General features: G+C 43.6%; 1 protein-coding gene across 7 annotated transcripts in view; it reads right to left on the bottom strand.

Annotated features, from left to right (window-relative positions):
• Positions 1 to 17,324, bottom strand: part of TSNARE1 (t-SNARE domain containing 1) — a 281,169-nt gene that overhangs the window by 86,415 nt on the left and 177,430 nt on the right. For 3 of the 7 annotated variants that reach the window (XM_083144951.1, XM_083144952.1, XM_083144955.1), the window contains 3 exons: positions 14,420 to 14,492; positions 12,035 to 12,117; positions 58 to 541 (listed from right to left, as the gene is read on the bottom strand). In XM_083144951.1, the coding sequence (XP_083001077.1) occupies positions 58 to 541; positions 12,035 to 12,117; positions 14,420 to 14,492 (640 nt within the window). Of the gene's footprint in view, positions 1 to 57; positions 542 to 12,034; positions 12,118 to 14,419; positions 14,493 to 17,324 lie in introns of those variants that run through there. The other 4 variants (XM_083144956.1, XM_083144957.1, XM_083144954.1 and 1 more) reach the window with 3 other exon arrangements.

The following is a 17,324-nucleotide window of genomic DNA, read 5'->3' as shown; positions in this document are numbered from 1 at the left end:
TTTTACTTTGCCACCGCTGTTAAGTCAAAGAGATTGCGCCCGTTCCGGAGGTTTTACCTGACTGGAGCTCCAAGGCTATGTGTTGTGCATCAACTTCCACATCTATTTCATCGTGATCATCGTCATCATCATCATCACCACCAAATCCAGGGTAAACATCGCTATTAGTATCATTATGGAGACCTGATGGGCTGGAGTTCCTATTAAAGCCTCCTGAAGACACCACAGAACGCTTTATGATGGCCAACTTCTCCTTAGTCCGTCTTTTCATGTCGTCCCACCTTCTTCTCAAATCTCTAGTGGTTCTTGGCGATCGGGCCACTGTGTTGATCTTCTTGGCGATGTCCAACCAGATGCGCTCTCTCGCCGGCTGGCTTAGGTTGACCCTCTCACTTCCGTAGAGCTTAGAATGGTTTTTTGTTACTTCGGCCACCAATATTTCAAGTTCAAGAGGAGAAAACTTCTCCTTTCTCTTCCTTGGTGCACAGGACATTCTAAGGTTACGCCTCTTGTAAAATGAAATGAGAAGTGCTGTTTGAATCTACATTCCACAAACCAAGATACAAATAAGACTTTGATCATTGTTCTAAGACAACTGGTTGGCTACAAACATTGAAGGCAACCTAATTGGGTCTAAGCAGCCTTCCATTTATTTAGGAACCAGGGACATCAGTGAGGAATGATGCAACAAATGTGACGGCACTGGTTTCTAGCCAAATGAATGGCGGAATATATACTCAATTACTACTTCAGTTCAAAATGGCTGCCTCCAGTGGTTGTAGGCTACATATATTTGTTGTCATATAAATAAAAAAATAAAGTCAGCTGCGTACAAAACTAGATGTAAAGACTTTATGATAATGACTCTCTCTTTGCTGCACTAATAACATGCAAAACATGACATTAAAAATATACTCACCAAAATGACTACATAGTAATCTACTCTGCTTTATGAGATACTAATAAATATTCCCAACATCATTTATTGGACCAGCTTATATACATATATTGTGCATGAAGATTTTGAAACAATCACATAAGATCAGCCTGCCTTAACGCTCATTTTGGAGAAGATAATACTAGTTCAAAATGGTTTTATGCAATCCTATAACTATATAAATACACTAGTATTTTGGACCTGTTACTAGTTATCGTGCAGGGTTTTGCTGCCTTTAACCCCTTCCTGACAGAGCTAGTTTTTGCGTTCCTGACAGAGCCATTTTTTTCAAATCTGACATGTCTCACTTAAGTGGGGATAACTTTTTTTTGCTTTTACTTATCCCAGTGATTTTGAGATTGTTTTTTCGTGACACATTGTACTTCAAATTAGTGGTAAATTTGGGTCGATACAGTCTGTGTTTTTTTGTGAAAAATACCAAAATGTCGTGAAAAAATGGAAAATTTAGCGATTTGCAAAATGTTAAATTTTCTGCTTGTGAGACAAATAATCATACCACTCAAAATAGTTAATAACTAACATAGACCATATGTCTACTTTATGTTTCCATCATTATTTCAACTTCCTTTTCATTATTTTGGACACTAGGAGGCTTCAAATATGAATAGCAAATTCTCAAATTTTCAAGAAAATTTCAAACACTGATTTTTTTAGGGACCAGTTCAGTTCTGATGTGACTTTGAGGGACTTGTATGTGAGACACCCCCATAAATGATGCCATTTCAAAAACTGCACCCCTCACAGTATTCAAAACAGCATTTTGGAAGTTTGTTAACCCTTTAGGTGTTTCACATGAATTAAAACAAAGTGTAGGTGAAATTTCAAAATTTCATTTTTTTTGCAGATTTGCAAATTTAATACATTTTTCTAAGGAACACAGTACATTTTACTAGAGAAATGTGACTAAAAATTGATTCCCCCAATTCTTTGGTTTTCATAAATATCCTATATGTGGCCCTAGTGTGCACGGTGACCAAACCACAGGCTTCATAATAGAAGGAGCACCTACTTGATTTTGGAGCCTCCTTTTTATGAGATTATTTTTTAGGCACCATGTAGGTTTCTAGGCACCATAAGATGCTAAAAGTTAGGTACCCCCCCACAAGTGACCCCATTTTGCAAACTACACCCTTCAGGGAATTCATCAAGGGGTATAGTGTACATTTCAAACCCCCAGGGGTTTCACCAATTGTGGTACAACTGGGCAGTGAAAATGAAAAAAATTAATTTTTCATTTTCACAGCTCAGTTGTATCAAAATTGGTGAAACCCCGGGGGGTTTGAAATGTACACTATACCCCTTGATGAATTCCCTGAAGGGTGTAGTTTGCAAAATGGGGTCACTTGTGGGGGGGTTCCACTGTATGGGTGTTTCGGGGGTCATTCAACCAGAATCTGTGCTGCAAAATCCAAAAATCACTCCTTCCCTTCTGAGTCCTGCCATGCACCCAACTGGTATTTTTTGGTCACACATGAGGCATTGCCGTACTCGGGAGAAATTGGGGCACAGATTTTGGGGTGCTTTGTCTCCTTCATTCCTTGTGAAAATGAAAAATTTTGAGCCAGATCTGCATTTTTGTGTAAAAAAATGTAATTTTTTACACAAAAATGCAGTTCTGGCTCAAAATTTTTTATTTTCACAAGGAATGAAGGAGACAAAGCACCCCAAAATCTGTGCCCCAATTTCTCCCGAGTACGGCAATGCCTCACGTGTGACCAAAAAATACCAGTTGGGTGCATGGCAGGACTCAGAAGGGAAGGAGTGATTTTTGGTGGCGGAATGAATGGTGGGTGCTATGTCGCATTAGCAAGACCCCCGAAGCACCAATACAGTGGAACCCCCCCACAAGTGACCCCATTTTGCAAACTACACCCTTTAGGGAATTCATCAAGGGGTATAGTGTACATTTCAAACCCCCAGGGGTTTCACCAATTGTGGTACAACTGGGCAGTGAAAATGAAAAAAATTAATTTTTCATTTTCACAGCTCAGTTGTATCAAAATTGGTGAAACCCCGGGGGGTTTGAAATGTACACTATACCCCTTGATGAATTCCCTGAAGGGTGTAGTTTGCAAAATGGGGTCACTTGTGGGGGGGTTCCACTGTATGGGTGTTTCGGGGGTCATTCAACCAGAATCTGTGCTGCAAAATCCAAAAATCACTCCTTCCCTTCTGAGTCCTGCCATGCACCCAACTGGTATTTTTTGGTCACATATGAGGCATTGCCGTACTCGGGAGAAATTGGGGCACAGATTTTGGGGTGCTTTGTCTCCTTCATTCCTTGTGAAAATGAAAAATTTTGAGCCAGATCTGCATTTTTGTGTCAAAAAATGTAATTTTTTACACAAAAATGCAGTTCTGGCTCAAAATTTTTTATTTTCACAAGGAATGAAGGAGACAAAGCACCCCAAAATCTGTGCCCCAATTTCTCCCGAGTACGGCAATGCCTCATGTGTGACCAAAAAATACCAGTTGGGTGCATGGCAGGACTCAGAAGGGAAGGAGTGATTTTTGGTGGCGGAATGAATGGTGGGTGCTATGTCGCATTAGCAAGACCCCCGAAGCACCAATACAGTGGAACCCCCCCACAAGTGACCCCATTTTAGTCACCAGCTTTGGGAGGGGGGCTGGCGCTGCGGCTGGCGGGAGGGGTGCTGGCGCTGCGGCAGCCGGGTGGGTGGGAGGGAGGGGGGCTGCCGGGTGGGAGGGGGGGGCTGGCGATCGGTGGGGTATATACACACACACACACACACACACACATATATATATATATATATATATATATATATATATGTGTATATATGTATATATATATATATATTTATATATATACATATATATACACACACATATATATATATATATATATATATATATGTGTGTATATATATATATATATATATATATATATATACATATATTTTCAGTGCATATATTTTATTTTAGAACTTTTTCAGCAGCTTGATGCTGCTGCTGCTGCTGCGGGGGGAGGGGGGAGGAGGGCAGCGCTGCGTGCGCTCCAGACGCTCCGGGGGAGCCGTGGGAGCCGCTGCTGCTGCCGGGTGAGTGCCCGGCGGGTGCGAGGGGTGGGCTGCACATCGGTGGTGATCGGTGCTGTACCTGACAGCACCGATCACCACCGATCCCTGTGTTACCGAGCGGCTTAGCCGCCGGTAACACAGGAAACGCTGTGAATGGCTGTTCAGATTTGAACAGCCAATCACAGCGATCGCCGACCGGGGGGGGCACCCCTGCCCCCCCTGGGCGGCGAGGGGGGATGTCTGCTGTCAGGGACAGCAGATATCACCTAACTGTCACTGCGTCTCTAGACGCAGTGACAGTTAGAAGTCATGACGTACATTTATGCCATGTGTCGGGAAGTACCTCCCGGCCATGACGTAAATGTACGTCAAATGTCGGGAAGGGGCTAATCTTTGTCCTCTGTTTCCATCTTATTACTGCCCTCAAGCCATTGTCTCCTTTTTAATCTCTGTACCCCTCAATCCCCAACTTCCCGCCTCTCCTTTATGTCAACTTCACTCTATTGCCTCTTCTCTGTCCCCCGACACTACACACCTGTCTCCATCACCCCTCAGTCCCCCTTACCTCTGCATCTCTCATTACTTGTGCCACCTCCCCCCCCCCCCAGCAGTTATTGTCTCATCTCTGTCCTCCTCCTGGTCTGCAAGCCAGCGAGAGCGGTGATGGTAGGGAGGGGGTGGCTCATCTCTGCAGTTAGACACATGCTCTAGTAGATTACAGGATATATATTTTGCCAGTATAATAACTTTGTAAGCAGTTTGTTGAATAATGATGGGAAAGTATATATATATATATATATATATATATATATATATGCAGAGGGCGTGGGACATAGGTTGACGAGCATATGACCTACACAAGCAAAAGGCTGATATTAGTTTTTCACGTTTTTGGTGGACCATTCCCAATCGGTGTTTAAGTGGATGTTCTGAAAAAATCTAAAAAGGGGGAATTTAAAAAAAAAATTCATTGTCAAATCATTGGCAAGGGGACCTTTTGCTTGTGTCGCCATTCTCATTTTGGGATGACCCTTACATTAATACTGCCGGTACTATAGAAAAGGTGTTGTTCTTAGGATTTGGATACAAATTAGTAAATGAACCATAGCTGCTGTCGTATGAACACTAATAGGGACTGAAACATGTAAGGTTAATGAGAAGAACACGTTTAGGTTTCCGTCTTACTTGATAAAGGCCATTCTGTTGCTAAAGCCTCAAAAGTGGGCCAACAATACCCAAACTCTGAATGGGGAGAGGAAAGACAAGGGACAAGGTAACAGACCAGTAGCACGCACCAAGATCAGGGGGAGAGTGTAGACTAGGTATAGGCTAGGAGTAAAGCCAGAGACATGCAGAGAACCCTTCTACGCATAACGGTGCAGCACTCAAGTATAGAAAAGCCAACCGCGTTGGGGGTCTGCTGAAGAGGAGGAGACATGGCTCTGCCCAAGAGCTAACATACTAAGTGTAAGGGGTAAACTAAGAAAAGTACACTGTGGATCGGTGGGGGTGTCCTCTTATATACAACACACCTCCCTTTAAAAAGTGTAACACTCCAGTGCAGGATGTTACTGATTTCAGAAGCCTCCAACGCCACAAGCCACTCATACATATATCAGCGCAAGTACCGTGTGTTAACCTTCTACAACGTTCTACGATTCTACCAAGATTATTTCAATGTCTCCTGCAACACAGATCTGCCGCTCGGCTTCCAGCGAATCCCAGCAGCACCCTACATAACTGGCATCATCTACAAGATGCCAGTTACTGGGATCACCAACCGTTATACATACAGACAGAGGACCCATTATAGAGCAAGGGCTCAGGGGCCACATGGATACAAATGCAATGCTTTATAAAGGAAGTAGTAAGCTTTATGGCTCAACAAATATAAGACTGTTAGGTTATACTCTATACAACCATTAAAGGTGTGTACCAAAAGGTAGATAGTGTCTAGGTAGACAATTAGTGTTCCCGCTAGGCTGTTTTAGGCTCTGCGCCCTGCCCGATTTTCAGAGGGCAAAATGCGCCCTGCGCCTCTAACAGTGCCCCACATATAGTGCCTGCCTACGACCCCACCGATGTGACCGGGGAAGCCCAGCGCCGCCGTTGATGGTGATGCCCGGCGCTTCCCCGGGAGCGCATAGCCTTTGGTGGGGTCGGGCACTCCCCCTTCAGTGATGGCGGCGGCCAGGCCCGCCCTTTTTCGCGGCAGCCCGGTTCGCCCCCTTACGCTGCACCCATGCAGCGGCGCCCTGCCCGCCTCGATTCCTAGGAGGAACACTAGGCATTCATTATGTCAACATGAACAAATCAACATATACTAGCTCGACAATGACAAAAGGTTGACGTGACATATCAACATTTTGAAAGGGTCAACATGAGTTTTTCAGGTTTTGTGTTAACCCCCAATTAGTGTAGCCTGTACCCCCCCCCCCCCCCCCCCCCCTGCATGGTTCGCTTCACACGCCTCACAGTCGGGAGTCCACGTTGATACTAACGCATGAAAAAGTTCAAAAAATAAATGTAAGAAAAAAAAGTGGAAAAAAATCTAATCACTTCAACCTTTCCATGTGTCGATGTTTTGTCAACCTTTTCTTAGTGTTGACCTTTTGTCAATACTGATCTAGCGCATGTCAACCTATCACACTGCTAACATCTCTGAACCAAAAACATTAACTGGATTCTGATAATGTTAATGTAAAGGTGCGTATACACGGTACGATTCGATTTCTATTGGATATGGACAAATCAACCTGCTCTGAAGTTTTTTCGAATACTTTTCGATTCCCACTATTTTCTATTCAATTTTCCATTCGATTTGCTAATAGATCAGCACTGGCTTTAGGCAGGAGATGGACATCGAATGCTGCAGTGAACACATTACACAATATAGTACAATCTACTAGTAGATTTCCACTATATAGTCTTCGTTGGGAAGACTATTTCGCTATTCGACTTACACTACATGGGAGCGCGCACTGGGATCGGATCTGCATCAAATGTAAATAAAAAAAAAAACATTCGATGCCCACCGATTTTCAATTCGATTTTGCTTCTATAAGCAAAATCAAATAGAAAAATAGTGCATCTCTCACCGTATGTATGCTCTTTTACAGAGATGTATTCATTATATATATATATATATATATATATATATATATATATATATATATATATATATATATATATATATATATATATATATAGCAATGTAGTAGGGGCGGCACTCCAAGCAGATGGTTTAAAACTAAACAGTTCAGCAATGATGCGGTGCCCTCCAGTATGTGAACAGTGTTTCTGACACCGATGTATGGTTGTGGGGGACGGCGGCACTCGCAAAATGAAGCCACAGGAGACCATTTTCTCACAATGTTTCGGGGCTGTGTTGCCCCTTTATCAAGTGCAAAAAAAAAGGTTTTGTTTTTTTTTGCACTTGATAAAGGGGGCAACACAGCCCCGAAACGTTGTGAGAAAGTGGTCTCCTGTGTCTTCATTTTGCGAGTGCCGCCGTCCCCCACAACTATATATATATATATATAGACCAATTGCGATCCGGCACTCCCGGTGTTGGGGTCGATGGCCTGGGTGCCCTCGCAGTTGTATACAAACACAGATGGGTGATAATAACTCCTCAGAGGGAAAATTACCAACGTGGCACTCCAGGACTTGTGATAAAAAATAAATTTGCTTTTTATCACAAGTCCTTGAGTGCCACGTTGGTGATTTTCCCTCTGAGGAGTTATTATCACCCATCTGTGTTAATATATATATATATATATATATATATATATATATATATATATAGTCTACGGAGTCAGCCCGGCACTCTTGCCTGAGATGTATCCAGCTGCCGATGGTGCCTTCCTGAATAGATTGTTAGTGGTCGACAGGAACATAGGCGGCACTCAGCGGGATACATTTTTTTTTTTTTTTTACTGACACCGGGGTTGATATATCGTGAGACCAACTTGTTCTAGCAGGCCGGAAGGAATGGAGAAAGTATTCTTGCATTGGGACACAGTTGGAGCAGGCTCGAACACTGCTCCCAGAGACTCCGCTCTCCAAAATATGGACCACGGATTCAGTAGATCCTGATGTAGTACTACGGTATATAGTTTAACAGCGTATAGCCAGACACCGCTATTAACACTGGGTGACGTTTCCACCAGGGATTCCCCTGTGTCAGACAGACGGGAGACCCGTGGCAGGGGCCTCCCTAATGTCAGGCACATAGGATTACCAGGTTCTATCCATTTCTCTTTATGATTGGCTTTCAGCCAGCATAGTATCTGTAGATTGGGACAAGGGTAGATCTCTATCCGGAGACCCGTTTTAAACTTTTTTCCTTTTTATTTGTTTTCACACAGACAGTCAATCTGCATAATCTGCCCACCGTGGCAGTCGTCTCACAATACTTATGTCACTTTGATTTGTTGTAAGTACAACCCCTGTAACACACGCGTGGTTTCCTTTGTTTATACAGAATATCCCGCCCACGGGACTGACGCAGCCTCTGACGGCGGTTACCCAGGTGACGGATGATGCTAACCTGGCCGCTTGTATCACCTAACAACAGCTCACACGGAAGCGCGATGGTACGCCGCGCATTCCGGATATGACGTCAGACGCCTGCTCCGGCCCCGCGGACGAGACTTTGCACACTCCCTGGTGAGGTATATAAGGTATGAGTTTTTCGTTTTTGCTTTGTACACCTTGAAAAAGGAGCACGTTTGCTCCGAAACGTTGGGAGTTATTTCACTTTGCTGTGATTAAAAAAGTTTTTTACCAAGCCCGCTGAGTGCCGCCTATGTTCCTGTCGACCACTATATATATATATATATATATATATATATATATATATATAAAAAAAAAGTTACTGTAAAGTTCAATTTTTTTAGCACCGGAAAAAAAGGTTTTCGGATCTGTTGATACATTTTAGAGGAATTACAAATAAAGACAGCTTAAAGCACGCGACCTTCCAGACAGTATGTACGGGAAAGCTCGGAAGACTTGATAAGACGGCGGCAGATGGCGCGGCCTCCAGAGGAGCGCTCATGTTTAATTCACAAAGAGAAGACTTCCAGGTAAGGTCCTTTCATCCTCCCTGCTACGCCACTTAACACTGACATATGATAATTACCAGCTTTCTTTTCATGTTAATGAATTTTAATTACCTTTCATTCAAATCATCCGACTACTCTAAACAGTTCTAGGAACATCTGCAGCTACTGACACAGCGCTGGGGTCTGAGGTTCTAAAGACAGGAAGTATAAACTGCGTACACCTATAGTGCAGGCAGGGCCCTCCGACCTCTACGGCTCTGTCTGTTATTATCCTGTTGTGTTCTGTCACTATTACCGGACTAAATTATATCTCTTCTTGCACCAGAATAAATATTAATAGGAGAAGACTGTAATAGAAATGTGATTATGGAACAGAATCTGAACGCGTGACAATCTGCCCCATTGGGCCACACATGCAGGGAGGTAAATTGGATGAGATCCAGAAAATCTACGCACTGACATGGACACCGATGCGCCCATGCTCAGCTTATTCGCGGATATCGCAGGCTGTCCTCTGTGAATAGCGGGCCTGCTAACATTTGCTAGGTTCTATGTACGCACTCGCGATCCACAGGATTCGCGCGGTGCGCATGCCACACAGCGGCGCACATATTCGCAGCTTCAGCAAACTCACACCCATAACCGGTTTGCAGTATGGATGAGCGCGTAATTATCAGTAACGGGCTAACATTTATGGAGTCAGCTCTCTGCCGCATAAACCAACATACTGCGCCCATCCAATGGCGGCTGTCTGTCAAAAACACATTAAAAAAAACCTGACAAAACTGGAATGAAGTTGGCCAGAACTTTTGTTCCGTCTTCACTGATAACATTTCTCATATAGGTATAGAAATATGTATAAAGGTGAGTGTTTCGGACTAGAACACATTGCATCTAGCCGAAAACGCATGAGATATGCTAAAGCAGCGTACGTTTTGAACCAGATGCGATTGAATCCCAAAAAGTATGCGCTGCAGATGTATGCGGGAGTGCGGTAAAATAGTGTGTGGGCACCCAAAGGGTCACAATTTGTAAAAAAAAAAAAATACCAGCGCCACATGGCTCCATGAACTCTGCAGTATTCTTGCACACACAAATGTTTTCACCTCCACCCCAACATTATATAAAAAGTAGCTGGAAGAATCGTTCAGAGATAACTGGAAAAAAACAACAACAACAACAACAACACACACAAAAATAACACCCAACTGCCTGTAAATGGATTTCGAGAGGTATTCAATCTGAGCACGATTTTTTGCAAGGTGGAATATCTGCAATTTTCACCCGGCGAATTTGTGTCCGTTTTTCAACTGTTTTTGCAGCCGTTTTCGCCGATGTAATAAGAAAAAAAAAATACAGCATGGGTGAAAACATCCGCAAAATGGGTGAAAACACCCATGTTTGAATACTGATCGGTGAATCACTTTTTTGCCAAGCAAAAAAAAAATGGCAATGATTGAATACCCGTTTCTCAAAAAAGCACACAGGAAATGCCTCGTCCATCCCTGCATCAGGCACCAGGTTCTCCGAGCAGTGCTGCAGAAATGTATAGCAGTAGCCCGTCCTGTTCCATGCTAAGCCAAGGACAAAATCAACAGGCCACTTTATCCTGAACACAAGCAGAGGAGTATTGGGGTCACACTGGAGCTTTCATGTGCTATGTATATAAATGTACATCTTGTAGAAGATATAGAAAGTACTGATGCACTCAGCATTGACTGTGCAATAGTAATATATATATATATATATATATATATATATATATATATATATATATAGAGAGAGAGAGAGAGAGAGAGAGAGAGAGAGAGAGAGAGAGAGAGAGAGAGAGAGAGCTTTTATTCATTTAGAACAAGATATTCCTACAGTAGGTTCTCTTTAACGAATAGGTAACAAGCAGCAATGCTGAAAATCTATAAATTCCCCCCAGATAAAACCCCCATGATCCACAATCGGACTCTATGTCCGGATGCAATTTTGCCTGCCTGCGCTATTCAACTGTTTCCGCTGATGAGCGCGCTTACAATTTCAGCTTGGTACCACCAGGGTTACGAGCTGAAATAGGTTTCAGTGCTCAAACAAGACATTTTGCGTCATGCCCATTAGGTTATGCGTGATATGTGCAAAAAGAAAGATCAATTGAATATTGCTCCATCAATTTAGGCAGGAGAGCGGGAGCATTATAACAACTGAATAGCGCACTCTGCGTTACTGTACCAAACGTCACAGTAAAGACAATTCTGGAAAGTGTGTACAGAGTATACTACGCAGCCTTACAGTATGGCTTGGTACCCGCAGATATAGGACAGCTGGAATGCCTGGGATTTCTCTGTGGTAGGATCAATATTCTCCTCTGAGGAACCTAGACATATATAACGTGGGATGGGTGCCACCCAAACACTATGAAGCCTTATTACAAACATTGTATCGGGTACGAAATAGGGAAAAATCTAGCATTCATTAAATGGTAGCTTCTGGTAAGACCCACTCTGACTAAGCATGGATAATTGTGACATCTGAAAGTGGCGGCTATACGAAACGACTTCGCTGTGACAAGTTATCTTCCCTGCACAAATCGGACTTCCTGCTTGCTTTGTGTAACGCTGTATGACCCCCCCTTCCCCTCTTGTAGTAACGCATTTCCATATTACCCTTAGGGAGCGCAGATTAGAGATCTCCCTGACTCGTCTTAAGGCTGATTGCTCAAACAGAAAGTCTTAATATAGGACACAGCTGGAGTTACACAGAGCTGACGGAAGGCATAGGGAACATTCATCCAGCGATCAAGGGGACAGAACATTCCAGATATTTTATGTCACAGCTTTTGATTTTCTTTTTTCTATTTGCTTTAGAGCCAAGTTATCAATCGGAGCACAGAGGGGAGAACGTCAGAAAGCGGTTTCCCCGTATTGTGTGTGTATGTCTGTGTGTGTTTCCAGCTGATATCCTGGCGGCCTCGTCTTACTTACTTGGTGCTGGCTTGCTTTCGCCAACTGGCGATTGGCAGACTCTACATTAGAAGACGCACTCTCGATATTGGCTTCAATGCTATCTGCAAATTCAGAAGAGAATTTCAGTGGATATTTTGGTTCTATAGCCACACAGACAACAACATTTATAAAAACAATTTATGGCTGACGGTACCGAGCCTGACAAACGACCAATCAGCTATTTACCCCTGTAAAAAGCCCCAGTTACTAGCATACAGGCTACCTGCGTATAGTGTGGGAGACACCGTGACATTGCTCTGCTGTTATAACCAAGAGTGGGACCACAATACTAAAAAAAATTCAAAACATGGACCAGATGTATCGAGCATGGAGAGTGATAAGCAGCCAGCCAATCAGCTCCTACCTGCCATTGCACATGCTGGGTTTGAAAAATGACAGGCATGAGCTGATTGGCTGGTTGTTTATCACTCTCCACTCCAGCTTGATACATCTGGCCCCATGTTTTAGAATTTTATAGGTTTTGGGAATTTTTGCTTTGTAGGAACACTAAACCTAACCATGGAACATCTCAATATGTCTGAAACCCCTGTGTCTTTAATGCAGATGTGCAGTGGCGATACTTACCCCTTTTCCACAAAAAAGCAGACTCCTGATGCTGGATGCTTTGGTGTCAACCTGCGGCAGGTGACACCCGCATGCAGGCTGAACCCCAGTGGCGATGCCATTGCTGAAGTGTCCTGCTATGCATTGTGGGAGTGCCATATATTTGCCCCACTTTCCCATGGAAGCGGCTGGATCACGGGTAAGTGTGTACGCTCCAACCTGACAATCTCAGGAGTGTGTACGCTACGCAGCACGGCTGTAACAGGACACAGCTGTATATAGGATTTACCTATGGAAACTAATCATACCACACATGTCCACAGTAATTGTATACAGTGTCCCAACTTTAGTAACAGAACTAGGTCATTTTAAGGTTCTAATAGTGAAACACTTGGATTAGGTCATTTTGTGTCCTGTAGAATATTAGTATGTTGTTCCCTGGTACACAAAAGGGCATAACAATGCTGAAGTGTAATAGGTTAGAGCATTATCACATTGTATAATAGTGACCACATCTGCGAACCATCATTCTACAGTGAAAGTCATTGTGTTCTCCCCCCCTGCAGACTACTATGGGAACACACAGACAGATACATGCATTATATAACACTGTGATGTAACCAGGCCTGGTGCACGCGAAGACTGTGGGGGACGTACAATACAAGGATTAGCTATGTTACCATGTGAAATCATGGCACAGCTCCCCCTCAGCAAATGGTACATTAACGTCCATAGTGTCCCCAGTTCCCACAGATCATAGCTTTATTTCCCCAGGACGCAGCTTGGGTTACTTTGCAGTCCGTGGGTTCCCCGAGCACAGGCTGGCAAATACATATACCACAGGCTGGTACATACATATAGCACAGGCTGGTACATACATATACCCACAGGCTGGTACATACATATAGCACAGGCTGGTACATACATATAGCACAGGCTGGTACATACATATACCACAGGCTGGTACATACATATACCACAGGCTGGTACATACATATAGCACAGGCTGGCACATACATATACCACAGGCTGGTACATACATATAGCACAGGCTGGTACATACATATAGCACAGGCTGGTACATACATATAGCACAGGCTGGTACATACATATAGCACAGGCTGGTACATACATATACCACAGGCTGGTACATACATATACCACAGGCTGGTACATACATATAGCACAGGCTGGTACATACATATAGCACAGGCTGGCACATACATATACCACAGGCTGGTACATACATATACCACAGGCTGGTACATACATATAGCACAGGCTGGCACATACATATACCACAGGCTGGTACATACATATAGCACAGGCTGGTACATACATATACCCACAGGCTGGTACATACATATAGCACAGGCTGGTACATACATATAGCACAGGCTGGCACATACATATACCACAGGCTGGTACATACATATAGCACAGGCTGGTACATACATATAGCACAGGCTGGTACATACATATAGCACAGGCTGGTACATACATATAGCACAGGCTGGCACATACATATAGCACAGGCTGGCACATACATATAGCACAGGCTGGTACATACATATACCACAGGCTGGTACATACATATAGCACAGGCTGGTACATACATATACCACAGGCTGGTACATACATATACCACAGGCTGGTACATACATATAGCACAGGCTGGCACATACATATACCACAGGCTGGTACATACATATAGCACAGGCTGGTACATACATGTAGCATGCATCCAGAAAGGTCCGTGAATCATGACCACACACACTGACAAACTGTGACGATACTCACCTATAGATTCACCTTGATCGTAGACAATGGACGCCAAATCTTTCATTATCTGATTGACATCTAGCATATCACTCTGTGGACAAATAATCACCACAGAACAGGGTCATATATAATGTACAGCACATTCGTCACAGTCACAAAACACTGTATATTGGTAACATTACATATAAGGCATGTCGGCTGTCTGGCATCAAAAACAAAAATGACTCCTTTTGTGAGTATACATTGCAGGCCTGCACCAAACACAGCGCTCAATTGAACAGGCCAAAACCATAATTGTCTCTGATTCGCTGGTCGTGGTGCGGTTCCGGTGAGACATCAGTTAGCTTCAAATTGGCTATTTGTTTAAAGGTAAAACCAGTTTGCTTTTGCCTTAAAACGGATTGCTGGTTTAAATCCAAAGGTGCCCATACACTAGTAAGATTTATCTGCAGATCTGGCTGGTTTGAACAAAAACATGGTTATGGATGAGTGACAGTTTGTCTGTTTTCCAGTATTTCCAAGCAAATGGTCAACTGTCATTTGCTCTCATCCATAACCAGGTTTTTGTTCCAACCAGCCAGATCTGAACATAAATCTGTGTGTGTATGGCCACCTCAGCTATAGAAGGGGCATTGTACCAGAACCCAGATATTGGAACCTATTACATGTACATTTGAGCCACGTATCCCAGCATACCCTCCCACTAATCAGGTGATAGATCAAGCTGGGTCTTGTAGTCCTCCCAACAGTGGGAGTACCGCAGGTTGACCAGCGCTGCAATAATGCAACTGAGGCGGTGACCCCCAGAATTTGCTAGGCACACGGAAGACGAAAGCACACTGACTATTCGGCGTATATCTGTTTGCTAGCATGCTGTAGACATTTTAATGAGGTGAATCTGCCATTCGCGGCACGTCCCTACCATGGTAAGCAATATTTATTATTTGTTAACCTTTATGCAGTGCCAACATATTTGGCAGTGTTTTACAGAGAATGTTTAATTATTCACATCAGTAAGATGATTGAACTGTATTAGTGATTTCATTCATTTTAGAGAGGTGTCAAAACTCTAGCGGCCTCTCCATAACACGGACGGCCCCTCTGGGGATACTATGTAAATGTGAAACGCCAGGCACCCGCGAGGGCACCGACTTTACTCAGTCGTCAGTCAATATTTTCTGTCTGCAGGGCTGTAACCGAACCATAAGCATCTACCCAGCTACACGTGCTAGAGCCTCGCCATAATCCTGCAGTCGGGCAGCTGGCACCTCTACAGCAGTTACGGAGGGGGGGGGGGGCGGCGCAGTATCTGCACTCTCCTCTGTTCCAAAGGGGCAGACAACCACGGCTAAGCTAAATGGGGTGACCGCGGAGTGCAAACACAATTCCGGAAGAGACAAAGAAAACATTTTAAGCTCTTGGGGGAGAAAACAAAACCGAGCATGAGATTTATTCTGGTTTTTATATAGCACGTTTTTATCGGTCGGCAAAACCTATTTATAAGCAAAACAATATAGACGGTTTTATCGCTCGTTTTATACTCGAACAATTCAATACCAGCATCCTGTAAATATACTTTATAGCGGATATTATAAACGGGGAGCAGTGTATTGTGGGTGTTACGAAGGCATTCAGAAGCTCACACATATCAGCCAGAAGTGGACTCTGAACGCTGCCTGTGCGGTCCTACAATTACTGGACGAGGAAGGAAAGGAGACTGATTGATAAGAAGCAGCTTCGGGAACCAGACCAGGCGATGCTACTGAGATGTGTTACAGCACAGGAGCCTTGTATTTACCCATAGCAACGGCAGACAGAGCATCACTTGCTAATTAGATAGAATGATGTGAAGTCCGAACATGTAAATAAGACATCACCCCCCCCCCCCCCTAAATCCTAAAACCCCCACCCATAGCACCTGATGTGTCTGAATAAAAAGAGGGGCCGCACCATTGATTTACAGGTCGTCTTTGGATCTCGAGCTTTCATTCGTCCAGGCCGAGCTGCGCATCTCTAACTGTGGCACAGCCGGCACTTCATACATGGTGCCCAAGGCAAATTGCTAGAACATGGGAAAAAGCCCCCTGTAGGCGCTGACACTAGCTGAAAGGAGAGATGGCTGCGATACTAGATTTGAAGGAATATGTATTAAGTTTATTTCGGGGAAGACTAATTTGTAACCACTTAGATACAATTACACCAAAATGATTCAGCCGAGTCCCAGCAGATTCCCAGAATACGTTTCACTCATTACCCATCGTCCTCCTCGGCGTATTGTGCAGAATCTATTCCTCTACACTCATGCTGGGCCTGATGTAAAGGTAGGTGCAAATCCTGGTAGGTCTGCACCTGGGCGAAGCTTATTACTCTATGGAGAGGGAGGGGGCTGTACTTACAGATAGCACACCCACCTTGAATGTAACACTGATTATCCCTTTAAGTGCCAACATCTCTATGAGAGATTTATTTATTATTTATATATTAAGTTTCTTATATAGCGCAGCAGATTCCGTTGCGCTTTACAAAGGGGACAGTGATACAACAAAACTGGGTATTTACAGACAGTCAAAATGTAGGAGGGCCCTGCTCGCAAGCTTACAATCTATAGGAGATGTGCAACATAGCCGCTAAAAATGCCAGCGTCGCTCACACTTGCTATATAAATTCAAATAACAAAAGTTGTATAAAGAAAGATTATATTTCCTATATGAGGTAACATTACAGGTCATTATGATTAATAAAAATGTTTGCTTGGCAATTTTCACACCAATTTTGAAAAAATTCACTTGGAACTCAAAGGGTTAAGAGTTAATAGGCAAAGCGTTCACAGGGGCTTCTTGTGATTTGCAATTTAGATATGCACCAATGACAGAGCAGAGAGCACACCGTGTGGGAACATCCTTCCACCACATGGATTTCTGTA

This window comes from Crinia signifera, chromosome 5 (assembly GCF_055691185.1).
Source record: "Crinia signifera chromosome 5, ASM5569118v1, whole genome shotgun sequence".
In the NCBI taxonomy this organism is placed as follows: Eukaryota; Metazoa; Chordata; class Amphibia; order Anura; family Myobatrachidae; genus Crinia; species Crinia signifera.
The sequence above is the reverse complement of the archived record's forward strand: the minus strand, read 5'-3'. Positions and strand labels throughout refer to the sequence as shown.